A 13,755-nucleotide genomic window follows, 5' to 3' on the forward strand; every position below is an offset into this window, starting at 1 on the left:
TCGCATCTGTCCTTATGAAGATAAATCATATTTAAAGGGTATATCTAAACCAAAGTGTTTTGGTAATAGTAACAGTGTAAGCATGTGACCTTGAGCCAGAGTTGATCTTGGCAGTGTCTTTGTTTAACATGGTGAACCGTGAGGTCCCGGAATTAAATACTGACGCTCTGTTTCTAAGTCTCATATTCATCTTTTGATGAACTTAACTGATCCAAATTGAGATTTTATTATAGATGAGTCGACTCACATTTAGCTCTGTATCTTAACGGTGCTTTTAACTCGGTGCATAAAACATAACCATACGGGGAAGGGAAATAGAGTCGCATTCCTTTTCTAAAACAACCTCACAAAGCACAGTATGTGGAAAAACATACATTACACTGAGTATCGGTAGCACTTTATGATAATGTCACACTAGTGACAAATTCATCATCACATTAAGCCTCCTTAGTATGCCATTTATAAATAGAAATATTTTACTATGACTACGATTATAATTACTATTAGCTGTGATGTAGTAGCAGTGTTAGCTGTACATGGTGTAATGGATGGGTGGATAAACATCAGTATTTATAAATGGCATACTAAGGAGGAGTAATGATATATAAATGATGAATAAAATAGTTGACAATATTTTACATTACTATTGCTTAAAAGTATGACATTATTATAAAGTGCTACCTGAGTATCTACTGTTAACTGTACTATAGGCTTGTGATTCTTAAACAAACAAGCTCTTAAACAAAATTTAAATGACAATAAACAATTAATTGAACAATGTAATTATTCATAAATATTGATTGATTACAAGCGGAACATCAATGAAAGCGGCCATTTTTAGCTAAATTTGTTCTGTTGTTAAATGTTGTGTTGATAAGCTAAGTGATTGAAAAAGCTCATTGATCCAGCTGAAAAACACAGCCGAAAGCCTTTGTGTTGATTAAAGAAGCATTTGGTTTGGGTTGAGTGATGGTGTCTCCATTTAGAAAAAGCCAAAATGCAAGATTTCATACTATAGTTTGTGATAGTTTGTGAATGACGTAGGACAATCTTTATCTTATGAGTACCTTATAATGACAGGTACTATCCTCACATCCACCTGAGGAGCTACACTATAGGACAAAGATATCGGGCCACAACAGTCTGCCTTTACAAACATTTCTGACAGAATGAGTGGATGGGAAATTCTGACTGGAAAATGTCTTTCCTCCAAGATATTCCAACTGTTTGAACCGTAAGCGGTATTATTGCAAAGTGGAAGCATTTAGTAACTCAGCCGCAAAGTGGCAGACCACGTAAAGTCACAGAGCACGGTTGGTGAGGCGCACCATGTCTAAAAGTTGCCGGTGGTCTGCTGACACAATAAACCACCTCGGGGATTAACATCTGAACGAAAACTGCACCCTGGGAACTTCATGGCATGGACTTCCATAACTGAGCAGCTCCTGGTAAGGTGTAATGTGTAGGTGATCAAGTACCTGTATTTCTTAAACTAGACACTAGGTGTATTTACAGTTGCCCACTGGGTTCTCCTACTTCTCTACTAGGATTTCACAGTTTGCTCTGTTCTGTGGAGAGACATGTAGACACCATTGCATTATACTGTTTTTTGTCTTTTTGGCTATTTTAGCTATTTTTTGGTCTTGTTTTTTCTTTACTATTTTAATCAGAATAGCAATTTTAAGATGGGGGATTTCGGAAGAAGAGGGTTTTTTTAAAGATCAGCTGCCTCCTAAAAGGCTAAACTTGCAACACAATGTGCTACTGAGCTGTACCTCTCCCCATATATTCTATTAAAATAAATATTTTTTAGTCACTTAGACCAGTTCGGATTATTTAAGTGGTCGTTAAAAATCAGATCTGTGAATTTTTTTTTTTTTAATTCACAGATTTTGTTGTAGATTGGGCTTCAATGTGACTGCAGGGTTTTTAATTAGATAACTCTCAGCAGCAATCCCTACGGTATCGCTGTCACCTATTAGCAGGCAAATTCCTACTTGTGTGTGTATGCGTATGTGCAAGTGTGTGAAAGAGAAAACAACAACAGCAACAAAAGAAGAAAATGTGCATGGTCTGTGATAGTGTGCGTGTGTGTGTCTGCGCGTTGTCAGCCATTAGCTGACAAATCCCTGCACCACCTCAATGCTCAGGACCTCAAACAGATACACACACAAACACAGAGACCAAAGAAATTCCTTTTTAAGCTCCACAAACCTTGATGTCAGACATTTGGCAGTGGATGAGGAGTTCCTTAGCTCCACATGAAAACAACCCGTGAAAAAAAAATAAAAAAGGCAATATGTGGGAAAAAAAAACAAAACAAAAAAGCACAAAAAAGGACAGAAGACGAAAAGATGTCTTCTGTCGTCTACCAGACACCAAGGCAGTACTGTCTTTTCTTTTGTTTTTTTTCTCCCCCTGAAGAGTTGGATCACAAAAAAACAAAATAACAGCAATGAAAAAGCTGACAAGTCGGCAGGGGGAACAGTGGCTCTAGAAGTTGAAAAAGAAAGAAAGAGCAAAGAAAGTGCTGGTACTGGGGAGACCTTAACAGCAGAGCTGAGCACACAAAACAGACCACCAGATTTATGCAGGAAACAGAAGGAAGAAGTGGTTATTATGTGGTTGATCACAATGCGTATGTCGGACAAATCTCAATATGACTTTGATATGTAGGTTTACAAAAAAAAAAGGCAAATTCAGGATTTTGGTTTCTGCATGCTGGAATCTCATTACATTATGACGTCTTGAGTGGGGACAGGAATATTTAAAAGTTAAACAAGTTTGGAAAGTTTGGACAATGAAACTCTAAATTGGATAGTTAAATGTTTTGTAAAATCAAATAGATGCATGTTAGACCGGGTCATTTTCCATGTATTTGTTTAAGCCAGCCACCTGCCAAACCCCAGTATTGCTTGTAGGACTGGATGCATATGCCAGTCAAATCCCTCAGCAGTTGATTTTAATTGGCCAATTTTGTCCTTTTTCAAAGGACTGTCTCTTTGATGATTCTCCTCGGTAAAGTTCAGTCGGTTATAGTGCCACAAGGTGGTGCCTTCCTTCTTTTTGTTGTGTTGAACGAGAATTGAGAGTTGTACACAGAGACTGAGGAAGGAAGGTAGAGCAGGTTCTCTATCATTTAAAGGTGGTTCACTCTCTGCTCCTCCAGTTCACCTGACGTTTCCCTAAACTGCTCACATGGCATCCTATTGAAGTGCTTTCTTAACAGTTAAAAATGTACTAAAAGTGAATAGATTAAAACACCGAATTCAAGCATGTGAGTGCGAATAGGTGAAGTAACAGCAGGAAAGCACAATATAAATATTGGTCCAATTACCATTCTTATCATGTATGGGTAGCAAATGTAGCATTTAGGAGAGCTACTATTGTATGGTCTATGCTTGATTCTGGGAAAAAAGCACCAATGTGGAAATCTCTATTTCTCTGACCCAGTTAATGCCAGTGCTGGATAAACAATCCCCATGAATAGTCACGTAAAAAGAAAGTTTTCAAAGGCCTCTGTTCTCCTGTAAATAGCTAAGTACATCCTTAGTGTGTGCATAGGAATTAAGAGGGTAAGCATTTCATGACACTGTCCAGTCATTGTCCAGTCCAGACATAAACTCCTCTGTATACCAAAGTGTTTTGAGGCTAATTTGAGGACATCTATCTAAAGCTTTGCTGAAACTCGATCATGCAAAAGCACAATGATCCCAAGCACGCCACCAGAATGGATTAAAAAAAAAGAGTCAAGGTGTTTCACTTGCTTACTTCCATTTACTTTTTACGGTTTAAAATCTTTAGTTTCAGTTAAACATTTATACGTTTCAGTGTTTAAGTTCTTTATCATTATATGTGTGATACTTATTAGAGGCAAGTTTTAAGAATTTCTGTAGTGGTGTCAAGAACATGTGAAAAGTGGAGTAATTTCTTTAGAAGAGCCACACAGACAGAAATCCAACAGAGATAAAAAGACCTCTGAGCAAAAGTTCACAGCTGTCCAAGTTAATTATGGAGATACATTTTGCTCGTTTGCTGTGGTAGCCTCAAATCTGAAGTTATTAAATGAAGCTCTGGTATCAAAGTTTAACTGCTAGTGTGGTGAAGACTCTGGCAGGGTGTTATAATGGAAAGTGAAAGGAAGAAACAATGTTTCCTCTTCAAAGCGGCACCAATGTGACAGCAAGAGTGAAGTGAAAGTCAAGGTGCCTCCTTCAAAGACAGACAGATATGATGAGAATTATTAAAATCAGAGTTTATGACAGAGTGAAGTAAGTGTCTTGATGCAAGGACACGCAGTATGACAATAAAGGAGAGAGATGAGAGAAATACAGGGAGAATGACGAAGGAAGAAAAATAGGCATGCTGTACTAACCTTGAGGCAAGACTGAGTAGAGCGGGAGACAACGTTCCATTGGAAAGTTAAAAGAAAGGGAAAGAGAGAGAAGGAGAGGGAAAGGTGAGAGGGGAAACAGGAGTTGAGAGCTAGGTTAGCCAGCTTGATCAATCTTCAAAGCACAGGAAAGACATAAGAGACAAAAGAACAGACCGTGAGACATAATTACCCAAAGAGAGACAGCAGGCGGACACTAAGACAAGAAGACAGGCACGACCAAGCAAACAGTTAGGCAGGCAGACAGTCTCATAAAAACAGGTTAGACTCAGGCTTTTCTCCTTCCAGTACAACACTGAGGGCTATGAGAGGCCCGCTCAACTCAAATGAACCCTACAAACATTTAAGGGCACAATGACAAACCATGGAAAGTGAGCAATTAGCCAATCAAAGCAGAAGCTGAGGGCAAGCTCTCTATGAAATATTTCTTCAATGGTTCAGATTTTGTGGATGACTTCTTTTGCTTCCCACTGGGGCCACTTAAACAGTTCACCAGTTGTGGATTTGCAAAATCTCAAGCAAAGGGTAACCAGCATGCAATCATTAAGACATGAAATCTTAAAGAAAATTCATTTCCTAAACTGGCATACCCAAAACGTTTTCCATGCAATAACTCCTCATAACTGACATTGACTGAGCATGCCAGAGACAAATTGTCCATTACTGAGGAATATAACAATAAACTTCTCTAATTTCTCACTACTCAGGTCTACACTCAACTTCTCGCCAAACCTCCTCCCGTTTTCTCATATTTCTCTCTTATCCTTTTCCCATTTCTGTCTTTTCCGTGAGTTCTGTTTTCTGTTTCCCTCTCCCTGCGACGCAGCCCGTTCTTTTCCTTCTCTGTACGTCTCCTCTCGTTATTCTGTTCTTTCTCGCTGTTTTTCTTCTTCCACCACGTTTCTTTCCCTTTCCTTTTTCTGTCCTCTCTACGTTTTCCACTCTTCCATCCAAATCCTTTATTTTGGCCATCAGGGCAGATTTTCAGCCCCATTTCCCCTCAGTGTGAAGTCACTCAGTCTGCTCCAATTACTGTCCTTGTTACTGAAATAAATAACCTGGTGCCATTGCAGCTGGATTTACACTACAGGGGAAACAGAGAGGCTTGATTCTTACCCTTGTTTAACCCACATCTGATCTTTTCATTAGTAATGCTCCCGCTGCTCACTTGTAGCCCAGGGTTAGCCCCGGTGCCAAGCTAAGAGTTGGCCTGTGGCAAATGTATTCTCCTCTGACATACCTGTTAGCTCCAGACAAAGTTGTATAATTCACAGCAGGCTTAGGCAGCTTGAGGATAAAATCAGCATTTGTACATATAAGGTTACAAGGTCATCGCTTGTGTTTCACAAAAGCCTTGTTACAGAATATAAGGTTGCTATGTCAAGCAGGGACTGCAAGCTAATTTTAACCATCTATCTGTTTAGACCAGCAGCTAAGTTAAAACAGCTCACTGGTATCTTGACCTAAATGGTCAGTACTATCCTTCAACTTCAATGATTTATGTCCTATCAGATATAAGCAGCCATAACCGGAAACATCATAATAATCCTTAACATGGCAGTTATCAGACTTCTCCAGTCAAATTTCAAAAAGTAGACTATAAAGACAAAAATGTTATTCTTTCAATTCTGGTGCAAAAAACAAAGCAACTACCCATGCAGTCTCCTTTTTACAAACATTTGTAAAAGAACTGGTCATTTTAAAGTGCTGGCTGAATTAGAGCGTGGTACAATAATAGGACGGCACCGCTGCAACAAGTCAGTCGGTGCAGTCACCATCTGACTTGATGACGTCAGAGCAGGGTAGCATAAGCAGCTCTGTCCCAAGACAGGAAAAAATCAACCGTGGAACTATTTTATATGAAATCTAAGGATTAACGGTTTAAGAGGCAAATCCGCTACCGCTATCACTGCAATCCACATGATATTTAATTGAAATAAAAGTAATAAAAATGATATCCTGACATACCTTTTTGATCTATGTCTAGAAATTTGCGGAAACCTGTGTATACAACACTGCCACAGTAAAGGAGCAGTGCACTCCAACCTACAGAAAATGTACCTCAAAGCCTGTTGCACCAGCCTATCAAAGAGACTGTATGGCTTAATCACTGAAATTAGCAATGGATAGTTTCCCTCATCACACCCCTAACAGCTAAATGAATCTGCTACATGATAAGATGTACAAAGAACTGCATATCCTCTGATATGACTGCTGTACAACACTTCACTTCACAGCAATTACTTTAAGAGCAAGTTAAATTTACTCATACTTAATCTAAAATTTTGTATTAAAGGACACTTTTCTAAGTCTAAATGTAACACTTTTCCACTTACCAAAGAGCAGCTTTCAAACTCCAGATATTAAATATCACTTTTAAGATGCTTTTATTTTATTGTACCCTACTGGGATAATGAAACATCTTTCCATATAAAACCAATCTGCAATTTTAATTGCTTATAAAGTTACTGTATAATGTTGTCTGTAAACTTAGCACTGCTGTAAATCTGCATCTGTGGCTACTGGCAGACTAAACATCACACAAACACACTTAAAACACACATGTTTGAAGTTACCCGGTGCTGAATTATTAATAGTCCTGTATTTCTACTGGCCAAACAGAGACGCAGTGAATCTCCCTGAAATCATTAACAACCATAAATCTCGCAGTCACATCGCTAAACGCACAGACAGAGAAAAGGAGGCGAATCTAGAGTTAGGATGGGTGGAGATTGTGTCCAAGAAAGAAACTGAAGTAAAAGATTCAAGAGACAGCAAGTGAGTAGGCGCTGACAGATGGCATAAGAAAGTTCAGAAATCAAAGGCATAAAAAGCCATACAGAGAGAGGAAGACAGGCGGGCTATAAACACCATCTGGCCCATTTAACCAATGAAGATGAACTCTAATTTCACAAGAGCAATGCATTCTCCATTATTCAACAGGACCAACTAAAAATGCACCAAACACACCCTTAAAAAACTCAAACCACTAATATCGAACTGCTGTCCATAATATAAAGGCCACTGATTCTGCTTAAGCTGTTCTCATAACAAATTTCTTTACGTACTGGGGCTAAACAGACACAGAGGCACAAAATCAAACAGGTATTCAGGTAAACACAGAGTTAGGGAGGCATGCAGGCAGACAGAAGCTACAGGCAGAGAAATAAGCAGAACGGAAAGGAAAGGAAAGGCAGAATAAGAATAGCTAATGAGGTAGACATGTACACAGGCAAGAAAGGTTGAGAGAAAGGTTAATCCAAAATTGCACAGCAAGGTGGAAAAGTAGATAGAAACATCTGAAAAAGAGTCTGAAAAAGAAAACAATTGTGGTAAACTCTGCAAGTCAAGCATCCTCTGCTGAAAGTGAAGCAAAAGTGAAGCGAGAAAACAGAGCCACTAAATGAAAGAGTTGCATCATTGACAGGAACAGAGGCTCAAAGAGTTTCGGTGCTGTACAGAAACTTCGGTGCCAAACTGTGCCCTCATTTTACAAACTTTGGGGAGCTGTTTGGCTTGTCATACTGCAGTAACAGGCGACTAAGACTTTGTGCTCATGCCTAGATATGTAAGAGTACAACTAGCTCCAATTTCTGGACGTGGGAGAGAGAACAGTACAAGTACACCATAACAGAGAAACTCAGCAAGTAGTGATCCAATGCCGCAACTCTTTGATGGTGATTATTAGTGAACATACTCAGCTCTGTCCCATGTGGAAAGGGCTGGCAAATACAAGAAAACCTGACGAGAGAAGATCTTTTTCAGTGTTATACACAACCTATGATAGGTTGAAGAATATGTGTAAGATGCTGTCAGTCAATATTTTTTATCTAATAATCCAGATTTATGAATTTGTTTTGCATGTTTTTCATCTAAAATCCAAACTTCTTGCCCTGTGGCTAATGCTTCATAGCCTTTTCCACATGGGTGGGGGTTATTATCACAGTGCTCTTCTGACAAGCAAAGTGAGTTTCTTTCGTGCAGTGGTCAGACAAATAACTGACTGACAGAGCTGTCAGCCACTCACGTGCCCAGGTAGTCCCATACTAGCCCCCCCATTGGCTGCTGAGAGGCAGCCGGGGCAGGGGCCTGTTTTCGCGACTGCTGAGAACGCCACAGATGAGAGGCAGCAGGATTTCTGGGATGTTACCGGATGTTATGAGCGCAAACACACACAAAAAAAACCATAAACGCACTCACACCAATGCGAACCAATGTGAATATACACATATTAGTGTATAAACATGAGAATAAGAAGGGGAATGGATGGAGAGATGAATTAGGGTGCAAGAAATAAAGCAGAAAATGGTAGGAGGAAATGGGAAGAAAAAGAGGGAGAGGAATGAGCCTGCGACAACTAATGAGTTCGTCTTACAGGAAAGATCACCAGTGACTCTAATCGGCTTCAGATTCAGTCAGAAAATAAAAATAATGGGTGGTAAAGTGGAATCTGAGACACAGTCTTTCACACAACCTAGAGACAGGTCAGTGACACCCTGACAACCATAGGTTGCTAGGGAAAAATGTGTATTCCCTGATCGATGAGTGAGTGAGTGAGTGGCTGTCACAGTCGCAAAGAAGGTATTCCACCAAAAATCTCTTTGGTTGCTAGAACATTGCTTTAGTCACCTGTAGTTTGCATCCAAGACGCCGATTTTGCAAACACTCATCATTATTCTCAGAGCTTTAGTGAAAGGAGAATCCTGGAGAACATCTGCTTGCAACAGTTTTTTCCATGCAAACTACTGGCAACCACAGCAACCTGCTACAGACTAAAACACTCATAGGGAGGTTTTCAGCGCAGCACCGTTTGCTTTTTTGTGATCAATTACATGCTAGTGGCTACCAGCAACCTGTCATGGAATTTACTTTTCTCTAGCGAGTGGTGGTTACCAGGGGGTAACTACTGTAACTGGTCTTTAGACCAGCATGAATGAGGCTTTAGCAACTGATTTCACAGTCACTGCCAGCAAACTCCAGTAGCCCCTTACAGCCAGTGGAGGAATACTAATTTTTCCCTCGGGACCGATCTCTAGGCCTGTGTGACTGAGCCTTAGATAAACAATCATTTCACCAATAAACACAATTTATCCATTGATTTAGGTTAAAGGAAAGAGATACACAAGTATTAAAAGAAAACTGCTCAGTGTCGATAATTGTTTAATCTTTCATAATCATATTTATCATCCTTTCTTACCTCTCCAGTTCATGAATCTTTTTCTCCTTGTCATTCTTTTCATTCTCCATCTCCCTGAGGATCTCGAGAAGTCGTTCCACCTCAGATTGGGCCTTCCCAGCCTCCTCTTTGCACCGGGTCACTTCCTGCTCAAGGCTGGAGATCCGCTCAGAGAGTTCAGTGTTGGCCTGAGACTCTGCCGCTGCATTCTGAGCCTGGAACAGGATTTAATTATTAAAAATAAACCAAGTGTTAGCTTTCAAAATGAGGCGACCATCACGCGATTGAAACGATAAGCTCAAACCAAAAACGGACGTGCCAGTAACAACATGTGTGGAGGGTGAGCTGGATGGATTTTAAAAAGTTGCATGCTTTTAGAAATTTTTAGTGGAAGTGTTCCTCTTAAATAAAATGACATTTAGCTCTAAACATCAGGCTTTAGCGGTAAGATACAATATTTGTATATATCAGATTTTAGATACTGTATTTACAGTAGCATATAAAGCAAACTGTTGAAATAGACACAACAGTATCGTAGAAATTATGTACAAAGCATGTTACACATTTTTTTAAAGGGCTCTAATTGTTTCCAAATATTCCTAGTGTTTTTTCCATGTTTTCCACTCCAAAAACCTTGGATAAAAAGCAAATTTTTCTGTTTATTACTAGTGAGAAATGTGAAGGCCTGTGCTGGATGTATGTGCACATCCTTCACCTTAATTTAGCAGATAAAGTCTGAACAACAATATTTCTTCAGTTCTGAGCAGTCTCATACTCAGCGAAACACAATACTGTTTTCTTCTGAACATTCCCAACAGGCGTCTATGATGCCAGGGGACAAACAACACAGGTTTTGTGGCATAATATAAATTTTCATTAACCATTTGTATTGCAATGGCTTCATTCTAGTTTTAGCTGATTGTTTGGGGGACTTTAAATTCTCAGTCAGCTTACTGTATTTTTTCTTTTTTTTGGTCCACATGTCTCTAACAAATCTATGATGGCCTCTTATAAACTTTTATAGATTTTAGATTTTCAATTGTAAGATTTTCAAGACTAGACAAGTGTGGTTCCGATGCTAAAAGCTTATATTTGTATCAAATTAATATTTAAAGTAATGACTTTTAAGAATGTCACATGTTTGACACAATTCACCAAATCTAAGAAAGATGTCATCTAATAAACGTCTCCTATCATTTTTACACCCATGTCAGACGATATTTTTAAACCACCCTCTGCCCTAACTGCTCTGAAATATCTGTTTCCCCATGGTAAGGAGAAAGGAATGATGAGGAGAATATAATATAAATGAAAGTATTAGGCATATGTGTTTCACACACTCGCAAATTGGCACACATATAACATTTAAAAAAAAGACAAAACCACAAGTTTCTGGTAAATATTAGCATGAACGATGAGAAAAGGTGAATAAATTTAAAAAGCATCTAAGTTTTAGTGGCTCTCTTCTTTCTTCTGCTCTGTTTGTCTAAACATAAGACACAGAAAATGTGAGAAGAAGAAAGAAAAAAAACAAATACAAATACAACAAGTTATAACCAGCTTAGAGGTTAGAACAGCTGTGTATATTTCCCAGAAGTAAATGTTGCTCTTGGGATGGACTTAGTATGTGTGTGTGTGTGTGTGTGCGAATGCCTTGCTCCTACAATACATAAACCCTATTAGTTTTGGAAGTGTACAACAGTTTTCATAAGTCTTTATGTGGAGAGGAAATGTTTGAGAAGATCTGGGTGGAGCAGAGACAGAGAAAGACAAATAAAGGAAGAAAGAAACATCACGCACACAATGTCACATTCAGAATTTTTCCATCCGCGTTCCAGTAAAAGAAAGAGACTGAAATCAAGTCTGATGAGTAAAACACCACACGTTCCCCCTTTTCTCTCACACACACATATAACAACACACATGCATCCAGAAACACACACGACTCTGGATACACATTCGGCATGTGATGGTGTGCTGTCTTCACCAGTCTGTGAAAGTGACTGTAAGGCTGTCAGCAAGCTGTCACACACACAACATTTTATGGGCTGCTGTGTGGGAGAGAATACGTATGTGATATGCACATACACACACGTGCACGTACACACTCTCTGCCTTCCTAGGAAGGCGCAAAAAGAAATGAGAGCTTAGGTTTAGTTTTCTGCTGTTTTCCTGCTTTAACTGTAGCTACTCTAAACAGCTTTTCACCTCTGAGTTTCATGCAGTAGATAATCTTGTAGTCGTCAGGAACGAGCCTAGAAAATTTCACCTGCTTTTGTCTAAATGCGGCCGACAACAGGTGACATAAAATGCCTCGCTCTCTCTTTGAAAGCATCAGCGTTTTTGCTTTCATAGCTCTATGAATAATTTGCTATTTACTTTATATTTACAGCCTTTTCAGCTAACCTTCTTTAGTTGGTTCTCCAGCTTGATGCACTCCTCTTTCTTCTGCTCCAGGTTTATTTCCAAACTTTTCAGCCTGTTCTCCTTCTTGAGAGTCGAGGAGGCCAAAGAGGAAGCCTTCTCCTTGAGATCCAACACTGATGTCTGGGTGGAGGAAAAAACATTGGAGACAGCTCCTTAATAGTTATTACTTACTTAGCTTATTCTTCACACCCATTAGAAAAAAACAATGGATTAATTTTACTTTTTTATTTTTCCAACCTATAACAATAATGTTATATTTAGCAAAAATAATTATTATGAGGTAGGGAAAAAAACATTTGTGTGCTTCTGATTATATTACAGAAAGAAATTCCTATTCATAATATATGATATTAGACAAACAGATTTAAAGTGATAATAATCTGTAAGCCCTTCTTAAACCCTTCGGTCATGTACTCTGTCATTACATTTCCTGTGACCTGTCTCTTTTCACACTCTGAGGCTCAATCCGTCTGTCTGTGAAGTCTCTCTTTTTCTTTCTTTTCTTGGGATTTCCTCTTTTGATGGGCGCAGTGAAACAGAAACCAATGAGACCAGAAGGAGACACTGTCAGACATGTAATTTTACCCATGACTGACAATAACAACTTTAGACTCCGGATCATCATGTTTGACTGGGCTTTGGTCAAAGAAACCTTGCTCTGATTATATTTAGGTACGCATATATGCTCCTGTTGTCAGAGAAACCCCACATCTGCGTTCAGCAGCAGAGAGAGAAATGCTTGTTTTCTCTGAGAGTTTCCCATGTATTTCTGAAATTATATTATAGGACTGTGACAGGTTTTATGACCCCACAATCACTAAAATTAGTTTAAGGAATACAGTACAGTCAGACAGGGTACAGAGAACTTTTTACAGTAACAAGTAGTTCTTGGTTTTATGTTTTTGTATTTTGTTCTTTATTCATTCCATGGTTCCTAGGTTGTTCAGTTTAGTTTACTAGATTTCCCCTCGTGTCTTTACCCCCTGTGTCCCCCTCCACGTGTCTGAGTCCCCATGCCTTGTTTCTCCTCCTTGTGTTTTATTTCATGTTTTCCCCAGTCCGCTATGTCTGTGTTCTCTTCCCCTCTGGTCTGCGTCTCTGTGTACTTCCTGTTTTACTTTGATAGTCTCCCGTCGGTGTACGCCATTGTTGTGTTTACTCCTGCCGTGTCTCGTTACGATTATCAGTGTCACCTGTGTTCCCCGTGTGCTCCCACTTCCCTTGTTAACCATCTGCGTATTTATGTCTGCGTCTTCCTCAGTTCTGTGTTGTGTTCTCCCTCATGACTGTGTGCTTCCTCGTGAGTCAGTTCCTTTAGAATATCCCAGTTTAGTTTAGTTTATTATTAATAATATCTTTAACTTCTGTCAGCAATAAAGCTGTATTTTGAGTTCAGTCCTGTTTCCCGTGAGTTTGCGTTTGGGTCCAATTCCTGCCTGCACACAGCCTAATTATGACACAGCCGATATCATTCTACACATCCAAATGTGATTGCTTTACCCTGCTTACAATTCTTGCTCCCTCTGCAAGCAGCTTTGCAACCCACCTCAACCCCAGCTCCTCATTTTCATGCTGCATCTAACTTCATCAATGTCATGTCTGATGCCTTCACTGTTTTTGTACTGGAATATTCCCACCTTGTGTCTTGTTTTGCTATTGGTTTCTTCCCTTTAAAGGGTTTTTTTCCTTCCCACTGTCGCCAAGTGCTTGCTCAAAGTGGGTCATTTGATTGTTAGGGTTTTCTCTGTATTATTGTAGC

The 13,755-nt window shown here is 39.3% G+C and overlaps 1 protein-coding gene across 10 annotated transcripts in view; it reads right to left on the reverse strand.

The window, feature by feature from the left end:
* Positions 1-13,755, reverse strand: part of LOC102799062 (ELKS/Rab6-interacting/CAST family member 1-like) — a 142,647-nt gene that overhangs the window by 79,067 nt on the left and 49,825 nt on the right. For 6 of the 10 annotated variants that reach the window (XR_015716655.1, XR_015716654.1, XM_087830696.1 and 3 more), the window contains 3 exons: positions 11,976-12,116; positions 9,591-9,784; positions 4,376-4,387 (listed from right to left, as the gene is read on the reverse strand). Coding sequence is in view for 7 of the 10 variants with exons in the window: in XM_087830696.1 (XP_087686822.1) it covers positions 4,376-4,387; positions 9,591-9,784; positions 11,976-12,116 (347 nt within the window). In the remaining 3 variants the exon portion in view is untranslated. The remainder of the gene's footprint in view (positions 1-4,375; positions 4,388-9,590; positions 9,785-11,975; positions 12,117-13,755) is intronic. The other 4 variants (XR_015716656.1, XM_087830697.1, XM_087830695.1 and 1 more) reach the window with 1 other exon arrangement.

This window comes from Neolamprologus brichardi, chromosome 17 (genome assembly GCF_056152115.1).
Source record: "Neolamprologus brichardi isolate AB-2024 chromosome 17, ASM5615211v1, whole genome shotgun sequence".
Lineage (NCBI taxonomy): Eukaryota > Metazoa > Chordata > Actinopteri > Cichliformes > Cichlidae > Neolamprologus > Neolamprologus brichardi.